General features: G+C 39.9%; 1 protein-coding gene across 1 annotated transcript in view; it reads left to right on the top strand.

Annotated features, from left to right (window-relative positions):
• Positions 1–12,572, top strand: part of KNTC1 (kinetochore associated 1) — a 114,726-nt gene that overhangs the window by 84,359 nt on the left and 17,795 nt on the right. The window contains exons 48-55 of the mRNA XM_044658762.1: positions 1,018–1,091; positions 1,816–2,026; positions 2,348–2,457; positions 4,406–4,452; positions 7,928–8,006; positions 8,803–8,921; positions 9,565–9,700; positions 10,467–10,562. Of these exons, the coding sequence (XP_044514697.1) occupies positions 1,018–1,091; positions 1,816–2,026; positions 2,348–2,457; positions 4,406–4,452; positions 7,928–8,006; positions 8,803–8,921; positions 9,565–9,700; positions 10,467–10,562 (872 nt within the window). The remainder of the gene's footprint in view (positions 1–1,017; positions 1,092–1,815; positions 2,027–2,347; positions 2,458–4,405; positions 4,453–7,927; positions 8,007–8,802; positions 8,922–9,564; positions 9,701–10,466; positions 10,563–12,572) is intronic.

Raw genomic sequence — 12,572 nt, 5'->3', positions numbered from 1 at the left:
GGGCCTTTGAAACATTGGCTGAGAATAGATGTAGTTCTATGACTTATTGACTCCATAGCTATAGAATCAAGATCCCATTTCTGTCTTATTTTGTTTTGCCTCTAAAGATCTTGACATTATTGCAAAAGCCTGTGAATAAACAAAGTAGTTGTCCCTCACTACATCATGGTTAACTTATTGCAGCTTCACTGTATTGTGGTTTTTAAAAAATATATATCTAATTCTCGTATCATGGAGTTTTTGCTATATCATGAGATTTTGTGGATGAATACCATACTGTACACAATGGAAATGCAGCACGCCACCACCGCTTGTGCAGGTTTGCCAACATGAGATTGTACACTGTACACTATTGATTAATGGAATGAAAGGCGACCAATCACGGCGCTGTGTTCTGTATCCTGAGCGCTGATTGGCTCAGTGACTGTAGCATTGGTTTGTTTGCTCTCCTGCTACTTCATGGATTTTCACCTATCATGGAGGTTTCTGGAAAGTAAGCCTCTCGATAGGTATGGGATCACTGTACTTCTGTCCTAAAGAAACTGGAAGAATGTGTTCCCATGGAAAAGTATTTTCTCTCCAGGCAGAACAGTGAAGCAAGTCAGATGTCCATGTTTGTTCCAATCACAACATGATCCTGCTGATTATACCATATCAATCTCTCAGCTTTATACCTTCATCTTCCAGCTGTACTCACCCCCATTTTTCTTTATTCCTGTACCACCTCCATGTTATCCTTTTGTTTTCTTAGTACCAAAAATCAATCAGCCTTTCTCCATGAATGAAATACAGGGCCTCATGTTCCAGGGCTCTCCTCATGGTCACAAAAATCACTTTGGTGAAACTAGAAAAATGTAGAAGACTGATCATATTCTCCAAAGGTGTTTTGTAGGTAATTTGTGCAAGATAAAAAACAATCAAATATGTAAATGAAGTGAATTGGAAATGTTACTTTCTAGCTTAACAAAAAAAAAGGATTATTTGAAATGGTGATTTCTTCCTCCTTTCTTTTTTTAGGTTGCTACAAGATAACTGTATTGAAATTTTGCCTTTATTTGGCTGAGAGATGGCTAAAGAATATTTCATCCCAGGTTGGTCCTTTTGACATTGTCTTTGTCTTATATTTTGCATGGACTATGCTGACTTAAGGCACCTTCTGGGAGGTACCATGTCAGGGTGGCCAGACTGCCTTAGAGTCAGGAAGAATCTGGTTTAAGTTTTTCCTTTGACACATGGCAGCTACAGGCTATGATCAAGGAAGGCCCTGAATCACTCCAGGCAGCTCTAATATAATGAAGTCAGATCAGGTGCTGACCTGACCCAGGAAAAGGAATTTCCACTGTGTTGCCTCCACCAGTAAAGTCTCAGGTCCAGACTAATAGAAAACTCAGTATATCAATAAATACCTCCCCATTGAAGGGGGATCCTTTGCTTTGTTTAGAGACTGAGGCACCTGCCTGTGAGCCAGTCAAAGAACTAGAGCTGGCAAGGAGATGCTCTGGGCCAGCAGCCAAGAGACGGCTGAAGGAGGGGCTGCTTACTGGAATGGCCCTCCAGACTTAAAGAAGGGGCCACAGGTGGAAGGAGCAGTGGGCCTGGAACCAATCAGAAAGCTGAATTCCAGTTCCCAGGTCAGTCATATCTCTCTGGGCCCAGCTGCCTTGTCTGTAGAATGGATAGTAACATTATCCCAACCTCCCCTGTAGTCATTGTGAGGACAGCACAGAGTGACTTTTCAAGCACTCTCCACAAATACCAGTTTTTCTTTGTAATACAGGATTACCTTTTGGTTTATGATTTTTTTTCCCCCCAAAGGATGAAACTCATGAGAAAGCTGAGGCCTTGTTGAAGAAACTGAGGGTGCAGTACCAGAGGTCAGGCACCGAGACCGTGCTCATCACGCACGGCCTGGGCTCTCCAGAGCATCTGAGACTGCTAGGAAAGCCAGCACAACTCATTGCCAGTCTGTATGAGCATGGCAGCATCCTGCTGAGGATCCAGGGAACTGCTGACAAAGACTGTCCTGGTGAGGGCTGGCCTCTGTCTGGCCTGCACAGAAGAAAGTTGCCCAGATTTTCCCTCTTCTTGTGTTCAAAATGTTGGTTAAAATTTCACTTTGGGGGGTAGTGAGGTGGCTCTGTGAATTGAGAGCCAGGCTCAGAGATAGGAGGTCCTGGGTTCAAATCTGGCCTCACATACTTCCTAGCAGTGTGGCCCTAGGCAAGTCAGTTAACTTCCATTGCCTAGCCCTCACTACTCTTGCTTTGGAACCAATACCTGGTATTGAGGTTTTTATTTTATTTTCTTAAGGGTTTTTTTTTTAATTCACTTTTTATTGGGTCTATAGATATTCATGCAGCAGCCAAGGAAATAGCTGAAATTAACAATTTGGATTTGGAAAAAATCTGGGACATGCTTCTTGAAAAATGGTTATGTCCAGCGACACAGACCAATGAAGTAAGTAGTGATTACCGCTGGGGATTTGGTGTTGGAAACATAGAAACTCATGACCTCTGCCCCTATGGATCTAAAGCTCTTCATTTTATGAATTTTCTCCAGAGCCACAGTTTGCACCCATCTGGATTTTGCCTCTTATGAACTTCCCTTTCTTGTCCTCATATGGATTTGCCACAGGGGATCCACCCCACAGGCCTAGGCCCTTCCTAGCATCCTCTTGACATCTTAAAGATGCCAATAAGGCATGTGGACAGTTGTTTATTCCTTACTTTTGCCACATGGCAACATCTGGTTAAAGATTTCCCCGCATGAGAGAATTACCTCCTTTTTAAAATTCTGTGCTTCATCCACAGGTCTCACACCTAAAAGGTCTGAATAGGGTGAATTTTGTTATCTGATTTTTGTGTGCTTTGGACTTTTTTTAATGTTTTTGTTTGTTTTCACATAGTGTTTCTTTTTAGGCCATTTAATTTTTTAGGATTAAGAATTTCCAAAGTGTGATTTTTCTTTGTTTTTATTATTTTTTAAGTGAAATTGACCCTAGAAATCATTCTAGTTCCATATAGGATTTACTATCCCAATAAAGAATTTTTTTCATTATTTCTTTAGGGTTTTAAGGTAGTATATGGTAGATAGCATCATTAAGACTTCTTTGTACCAGGAGCAAACAGCATATTCTTTTTTATTTATTTATTTTTTAGCTCTTACTTTCTGTCTTGGTATCAACTCCAAGATTTAAGGTGGCAAAGGCTAAGCAGTCAGGATTAAGTGACTTGTCTAGGGTCACACAGCTAGGAAGGCCAAATTCAAACCCAGGGCCTACTGATTCTCCAGGCCTGGCACTGTATCTACTGTACCACCTAGATAGTCCTCAAGCAGCATATTCTTTTTTTAAAAATTTATTTATTTTTAAGCATTTTTCCATGGTTACGTGATTCATATTGTCTCCCTCCTCTCTTCTCTCCCCCTTCCTGGAGCTGATGAGCAATTCCAATAGGTTATATATGTATTATCACTCAATGCCTATTTCCTTATTATTTATTTTTTAATAGTCATCTTTTAAAACTGAAACCGCATATCATATACCCAAATAAACAAATGATTAATTATCTTTTTTCTTTGGTGTTTTAACTCCCACAGTTCTTTCTCTCAATGTGGATAGCATTGTTTCTCATAAGTCCCTTGGCATTGTCCTAGATCAGTGATGGGCAGACTACGGCCCACAGGCCAGATGTGGCCCCCTAAAATGTTCTATCCCACTGGGTGACATTATTCCTAATCTGACGAATACAATGAGTGGGATACAATACAATGAAACATAGAAAAACTTGCCTTAGACTGACAGATGAGCATTTCCTTTCCTTTGGCCCCTCTTTAAAGTTTGCCCATCACTGTCCTAGATCATAAGCAGCCATATTCTTTAAAGTGTGTGCTTATACATAAATAGGATTCCTTAAAAGAGAAGATATGGAGTAATGAGGGCCTCAGTCTGGTGGCCCTGGGTTCAAACTTTGTCACACACTGTCACACACCTCAGGCAACTCTTGTAGGATTTTTATACTTTAGATTAAAAAAAAATGAGATGGGGCACTAGGCCTGCAGTTGGGAGGGCTTGGGTGAGCCTGGGTTCAGATCACTTCCTAGCTCTATGACCCTAGACAAGTCACTTAACCCCAATTGGCTAGCCCTTTGTTGTTCTTTTACCTTAGAATTGATATGACAGAAGAAAAGGATTTTAATTAATAAATAAATAAATTTTAGGCAAGTTGATCCTGTGGTGGGGCCTACAACAGAGAAAAAAATTCCTTCGTAAAGCAAAAGATGAGTTTTGTTTTTTTATTAACATTCCACATATGGCATTTGATTTGAAATGGAGCTATACCCGTACAAACTAAGAGATTTGTTGCGTATGTCATTATTTGATTTTTTTATTTTAATTTTTTTTAAGATACCTTCAGAATTCTTTAATCTTCAAGGGGATGAAGCCCTCCAAAGGTATACTCATTTTCTTTACTTATAAAAGACAGCTTTACAAAAATAAATATTTTCAATATGTTTAAACTACATTTTTTCACCAAGTCCAGATCTTGGAAAATCTTACCACAAAGTGAGTTGATGTTTCACAGATCATAATTGTTTTTACTGTGCAAAACTCAGACATATTTTAAAATATTTTATCAGTATCGTTTCTATTTCTATCATCTTCATTTCTGAATGTATTCCCTCCTCCCTCATTCAGGGAACTATCCCATTTACATAGATTGTAAAAAGAAAGGGAGGAAAAATTAGCTTAATCTACTAACCAGTATGCCTGCGAAATCTGATGGTACATGCAGAGTTCCACACCTGTTTGCTCCCCACCACCAGAAAAAGAAGAGAGTTGCATTTTCTTTAGGACAAAACTTGGCCATTATGATCATATAACATTCTGTTTTCATTTTGTGTACTTTGCATTTATATGGTTGTAGATGTTGTAAATATTGTTTTTCCAGCTTTGATTCCTTCACTGTGCCTCACTTCATACAGGTCTGTTCTTGCTCAGAATTTTCTGAGTTGGTCTAGAGATCCGTTGAGGTCCCCTCCTGCCCTCAAATTCAGTGGCTTTTCATAGTCATCACTTGTCATGACTCAATTGTGTCATTATGTCATCTACTTCATTTTGTTAAGCCATTCTCCATTTGGTGAACATAAATCCCTTCCTGTCTTCTCTGCCAATATATCAATCAGTGTGCTTTGTGCGGGGGATGAAAAGAAAAGCAGAACCAAACTGCCCTGCTGCCCATTCCATAGTTTGTGGAAGGTATGGGGGGAGGTCAAACCCCTGGAAGGTCTCCTCTACTTAGTATTTGAGCTTAGCCTTAAGGAAACCAGGGATTCTAAGAGGCAGAAACAAGGAGGGAGAGCCTCCTCAATTAACTCCTCTTTCTTTTATCTTCAGTCTCTCTCTCTCTCAACTGATTCCTTCCTTGCTGCCTTGAAAAAAAAAATCCTCTGGGTAGCTAGGTGGCCCAATGGATAGAGGGCCAGGCCTGGAGAGAGGAGGTCCTGGGTTCATATTTACCCTCAAGCACTTCCTTTCTGTGTAACTCTGGGCAAATCACTTAATCCCCATTGCCTTGCCCTTCTGCTCTTCTGTCTTTGAACTGATACTTGGCATTGATTCTAAAACAGAAGGAAAGGGTTTTTTTTAAAAAAGCCTCACTCTACCCTGCCATCCCTTCAAAGTATTCTTATCCCTCTTCACTCTGTCACTTCTTGCCAAGGCCAGCCTTCTATTTGTATACTTGAGCCTGTCCCCTCCTGGCTTCTTTGGCAATGTCCCCCTTAGTCATTTTTTTTCACTCTTGAACCTCCAATATCTCTCCATGTACTGTCTCTTAACCTTCTGCCTTCAAACATGCCTTGGTGTCCCATCATTCCATCAGGCCCTTCCATCTCCTCAGGCTCTTGTCTTATGCCTCTCCTCTCTTTCTTGGTCCTACTCCTAGAAAATGCTGTCTGCACTCGTCCTCTCTTCCTTTCTCCCCCTGGCTTTTCAACCCTTTGTAGTCTGACTTGTGACCCTATCACTGCCCAGAAACTGCTTTCTCTAAAGTCAGTGGTCTTACTTGTCTGATCCAGTGGCCTTTTCTCAGGCCTCATCCTTTTTGACCTTTTTGTAACTTTTCATCCAGCTGACCATCCTTTCTTTGTGGATAACCCCTCTCTTCCAGAGTTGTTTTAGATCCTAGAGACAACAGAGCGCCACTTGAGTTTACTGACTTGAGGAGGGGGCGAGGAAAAGGGATCTCTTTACCTCCTGGCTGATGTCTAATTCTTCCTCTCTGTCTTTGCTGATCATCGTCCATATGGCAACCCTTAAATCATCGGTGTATTCCCGAAGCTCTGTCCTACCATCTCTCTTTTCTCCTTTTTGGTGACCTCATCAGCTCCCATGGGTAAAATGAGCGTTTTGGGGCTCCTTCCTCCTATATCGACATAACTAACCCTTTTCTCGCTTGAGTGCTATTCTCTTGTTGGACATTTGAATTGCATGTCCCATCAGCACCTCAGACTCTCTATATCCAAAGCAGAACTCATTCCCCCCACTCTCCCCCACACCCAACCCTCTTTCATTTCTGTTTCTGTCAAGAATACCATCATCCAGGTTTGTCCTTAACTCCTCACTCTCCCTCATCCCACAGATCCATTGGGTTTCCAGAAGGGAGATTTCCTCCCCCGTCCTCCCATCTCTCCAGACTCCCTCCTCTTCTCACCCAGCCACTCCCCAGAGTGCTCTCTGTTAGCTCCTCTTGCCTGGACTATTGCAGTTGCCTCCTAATTGGCATCTGTGTCTCAGGGGTCCCCCCTACTCCATTACATCCTACACAGAGCTGCCAAAACGGTTTTCCTCAAGTACATGTCTGTCTACATCATGCCTCCTCTGCTCAATAAACTCCACTGTCACTCTGCTGCTTCTACAATGTTTTGATATGGATTTATTTTTTTTTTTACCAATTGGATATAAAAACAACTTTTAACATTCTGCTTTTCTGATCATAATTAAACCCCTCTGACATTTAAAACCCTTCCCAACCTGGCCTCAACCCAGTTTTCCAGCCTTATTATACATGACTTCCCTTCCTTTAAATTGTGGTCAATTTTTCTTTTTCACTGGCTGTCCTATGCCTGGAATCCTCGCCCTTTCCATCTCTGCCTAAAGTACTCCTTTAAGAAAACTATTTTATTCAACATTTAACAGAAAAAAAAAAAAAGATTGAAATTACAGATCTCTGTCATGTATAGCTTGCTTTTCTTTTAAAATATATAATAAATTCAACATGTAATATTCAAAACTACCCTGGTTCTTCCTAGCCTTTCTGCTATATTCTGTACATTTTATTTTTTAAAAAACCAACCGTACTTTAATGACCCTCCTTTCCTAATATTATCCCCCTGTTCCTCTTTTTCCTTCTATTCATTTGTATCTGTCTACAAATTGTCTCCTCCAGTAGAATGTAAGGTCCTTGAGGGCAAGGGCTGTTTTGGGGTTTTCTTTTTGTTTATTTGCTTGTTTTGCCTTTGTGACCCTAACACTTGGTACAGTGCAAAAATACAACTTACTCCTTTATCAGGAATATTATATCTTTATTCTTTAGCTTTAAGGGTACATAAGAAGGACTAAAGCCATTCAAGCCCATTAGAATCTTTTTTGTTTTCCATTTTAAAATTAATTAATAAAATCTTCTTTGCCAATTTTTGGTTAAGGGAAGTTGTGTGTGTGTGTGTGTGTGTGTGTGTGTGTGTGTGTGTGTGTGTGTGTGTGTACACATATATTTTCATACAAAAGTATACACATATATAGAAATAAAATTACCCTATGATACTTTTTCTATAGAAATTGAAGTGTAACATTTACGTGATATAATCTCATAGCATTTTATGATTTATTTTAAATGTAAATGAATTTTTTCATCTTTGTATTTTGCAGAGTTCTATATCTCCTCCAAATACGTCCCATTGATTATAGTTCCAGGATGTTATTTTTGGTCGCAACATCTTCTGTATCTGTAAGTTTACGCTTAAGTAAAACTCATTTTTGCCTTTCACATTTGAACCTTAAGGTCTCAGATTGGAAGCGACCTTAGAGGTCGTCTAGTCTAGGCCATATCTGAAAAGTAAACCCCTCAATGACAATCTTTTGCCCCTGCTTACAGACCTCCAATGAGAGGGAGCCCACTTTTAGACTTGGAGCAATTTTTTCCACAGGCCAAGCTAAATTTTGGCTCTCTGCCTCTTAGTTCTTGCTTCTCCTTCTGTCCTCTGGGGCCAGGCGCAGCCAGCCTCTTCCCCATAAGAACCTTCCATATACAGAGGCAGCCTTTGGGTCTCATTTTCTTTTCTCCAGGCCAAATAGTCCCAGTTTCTTCAACCATTACTCATATGACATGCTTTTTTCACATTTTTAGGTTGACTTTCTTTAGGAATTCTGTATGACTCATGATAAAGTAAGACCCAGACCTAATGGAAAACAAGTCATACATTACAAACCCCATGAACAAGGCCCAGGATAGGTCATTACTGCTCAGGGCAGGTTGCTGTCACTTCCTCTCCGCTTGCATTTTATTCTCACATCCCTGGAAGCGCGGGTGTGCGTGCCATCGCCCATTAGCAGGACTAGCAGATGGCGTACAAAGAAGGAGCAAAAGAAAACCCACTTTGCCAGAGAGTCTGGCCTGTGGTTCTCACTGGGGCTCCCTGGCCTTTGAGCACTCTTCAGGTTGTGTTTATCTATGTCTGAGCTGGTGGCATTGGCTGCATCAGGCAGGAGTGTACACATTCCCAAAGCTTTTTTTTGGTTTTCAGCCTTTTACTGTTTGTCAGCTGACATTTGCCTATAGAAGACGAGCTCTTCACTGTCTCTTATGCTTGGCTGACAGAGAAACAATCAAGTCTCTTTTCAAAAAGCCTTATGAGGATGTAAAGTAAGTAGAATTGAATTTGGAGCAGATACATGTACATTTGTAACTATAACAAGATTATTCTTGAATAATCTGTGATGCCTAATTCATTTTTTAAAAAATAAAAACCCTTACCTTTGGTCTTAGAATCAGTTCTACATATATTGGTTCCAAGGCAGAAAAGTCGTAAGGGCTAAGCAATGGAGATTAAGTGACTTGCCCAGGGTCACACAGCTAGGGAGTGTCTGAGGCCAGATTGGAACCCAGAATCTCCTGTCTTTAGGCCTAGCTACCTAGCTGCCCCTGCCCAATTCATTTTTAATGGATTCTGGCCTTTGGGAATAAATAAATATTAGTAGATATAATTAATCATTTGAGGATATGATGCTAACATTAACAAAAATATCCTTCTTTGCCACTGTACTATTATGTGTAACTAAATGTGTAAGATATTTTTAACTGAAAGAAATTTTTTAGGAATATTCTTATTTTTAAAAATATTGCCACATATTATGCTTAGATTTTTTAATTCTATGTTTAGGAGTCCACAATTTTCTCAGAAAATGTGAATGGTTTTTTAAAAAGACATTTAAGTATGATGGGTAGAATGAATTCTTCATTTAGACTCTGTTCCTACAAATACCTCTTTTTTTTTTTTTTTAAACAGATGTTTTCTGAAATGCATCACTTTCTTGGCTGCATTTGAAATGTTGAACATCCCTCTCACCTATGAATCATTTAACAACAGTCCTAAAGAAGGAATGATTAAGGGCTTATGGAAAAATCATAGCCATGAACCTATGGTATGTAGTTTGAGTCAGTCAGACAAATTTAAAACTCCATTTTGTGGGCTAAATGGGAGCAGTGGGAACAGTCTACTGTAACCCTTAAATTATTTTTCTTTTATTTTTTCTCTCCAAGACCAAGGAACCAAAATATTTTTCCCTTCGTTATAGGTTGAGGACTTTTTGGAGGTCACTGATGTACAAAAATAAAATGAGTCAGTGCATACATACACTCAGGTTTAGTTCCTTTAAGAGTGAAAATCCTCTCTAATTTTTCAATGGATGAATAAAAAAGAAAGCTTTTATTAAATGTTCACTTTTTACCAAGTACTAAGCATTAGGGATACAAATACAAAAATGATACGTTCCCTGCTTCACAAAGAATGGGGAAACACCACTGGAGAGCCAGGGAGGAAGAGTGGAGGAGGGAACAATACAGGAAAAGGGGTATCTTGATTTGGAAAGTTCCTGAAGCCGTATCGGAGAAGCTGGATATGCCCCCTTTTGGGTGTGGACAAGTAAAGCAGGGCATGACTAGGCTAGTGTCCCTATGGGAGGGCAGGAGTTTACAGCTAGGTCGTGGCTCCTGCTCTGAAGGCGCAGCAGCAGCAGCTGGGAAGAAGATGCTGATGGACAGTGATTTAAGTGGCTAGTGATCTCCTGATGGAATATGAGCGCCCTGAGGGCAGGCACTGTTTCTGTGTCTTTGTGTCCCCAGGGCTTGGCCCAGAGCTCAATGAAGGTTTGACTGCTTGATGATATGAACCCTTTTCTTTGACCTCAGGCTGTCAGATTGGTGACTGAACTCAGTTTGGAATACAAGGTATATGATACTCAGCTGTGGAGCGGACTGTTACAGAAGCTGCTTGGCTTCAACATGGTAAGATTCTACTCTTCGGCAGAGACTGATTTTTACTTTAGCGGAGAATTTGTTAAGATTTTAAATTGATGGTCGATGTTACTACTTAATGCAGATATGTGAATTAAAGCATAAATAGTCCTCCTCAAACCTTTATTAAGCACCCACTACATGCAGAGTTCCATGCTAAGCTTTCAGAGAGACAGAAAGAAAAATAAGTTAAGTAAGTTCCATCTCCTGCAGGAAGCCCCTCTGTACCCTCAGGAGCTGAGCCTTGAACTCAGGGGGACAAAAAACAAGTAGGTGTCGTTAAGTTGGACACATTATCCTGTTCTGCAGAAACTCCCGTCAGGCAGCCTCAGTATCCATACACGGATATGGTACAATCTGGTGGGTTTTTAATTTTGTTCTGTCGTCTTATTCCAAATGTTTACAAATATTTCCATATATACAGAAGAAGAAGATATTCCACAAATAAAACCACAGATCTCCTAGATGTCTAGCTTAGTTTTTTTCCTATCTACAGAGTAGATCACTAGTGTCCCAACTCCTTCTCATTCTTTCTGCATCACATGGATATGGTCATGGAGGCCAGCATGATCATATGAATTAAGTTCTTCACGTTTTAGCTTTCTCTTTACTTTCTGGAGATAACATTCTCAGTTTATTCTTCAATTGTTAATTGTGTGGTTGTGTATAATGTTCTCTTGCTTCTACTCATTTCACTGTTCGTTATCTTGTATAGTTCTTTCCAGAATTTTTAAAAATCAGTTTAAAAAATTGCTCACCGTTTCTTACAGCGCGATAATATTCCATCACAATCATATACCACAATTTATTTAGCTATTCCCCAATTTATGGGCATCCCTTCATTTTTCAATTCCTTGCTGCTACAGAGAGCTGCTATGTACATACTTGGGAACACATGGGTTCGAAACAGAATACATAGATAATATACAGAGTTTTATAACTGGATATAATTCCAAATTGTTCTCCATAATATATCAGTTCACAGCTCCACCAACAGTGCATTAGTATCTCTGTTTTTCCTCATTTCCTCCAACATTTCTCACTTTGCCCTTGTCTGGAGGGCAACCTGGTGTTAAATCTCTTAATGCAAACTTGTTTATAAGAGCTGTTATTAAACTTAGATTTCAGTCCTTCACCAAGCTAGGATTTCATAAGTTTGAGTACTTCCTCTGTTAATGGAAATTATAGTCCTTTTGTGCTATAACAACAGTAATAATGATACCTAGCATTTATATAATGCCCTATGGCTCGCAAAGTACTTTACAAATATCTCATTTTATCCTTCAACAACCCTAGCAAGTAAGTACTATTATTATCATCTCCCTTTTACAGATGAGAAAACTGAGGGAAGCAGAGACCAAATGACTTGTCCAGGGTCATGCAACTAGTGTGTTTCTAAATTGGGATTTGAACTCAGGACTCCCTGGTATCTCCTTTTCCACCTAGCTGCCTCTGATAGATTGTCTTCATGAATTATTGAAAATATCAGACACCTGGTGACCAAACCTTTGGTGATGAGCCTTGACTGTAATTTGACTGGGCCTCAGATGACAAAGGACCATTCTGGTCCTTTACGTGAAGTCTTACAAGCTTGACCAGCATATCCTAGTTTGTGCTCCAGTGGTACAGGCTTCGAGATCCCAGGGTCACCTTTAGGCCACCATGAAGCTTGAATAGGACACAAGAAACTTAGGACATTTATAGGAAGCTAGGGAGTATAGTGTGAGAGCTAAACTTGGAATCAGGAAGACCTGAGTTTAAATCCTGCTTTAGATTTTTTATTACCTGTGTGATCCTTGGCAAGTTGTTTAATCTTTACTCAGCCTCAGTTTCCTTATATGTAAAGTGGGTACAATATCTGCCAGGTTGGTTGTGTGGATTTTTTAACTAGTCTATGTGAAGTTCTTTGCAAAGGTTAAAGAGCTGTACAGATGCTAACTATCATCATTGTTATTATTAAATTAATTTGCAAAATGTTGACACAATTTCTGGGTAGTTTTT

Source organism: Gracilinanus agilis, chromosome 1, assembly GCF_016433145.1.
Source record: "Gracilinanus agilis isolate LMUSP501 chromosome 1, AgileGrace, whole genome shotgun sequence".
NCBI lineage: Eukaryota > Metazoa > Chordata > Mammalia > Didelphimorphia > Didelphidae > Gracilinanus > Gracilinanus agilis.
Note: the sequence above shows the minus strand (reverse complement) of the source record. Positions and strands in the feature narration are given on the sequence as shown.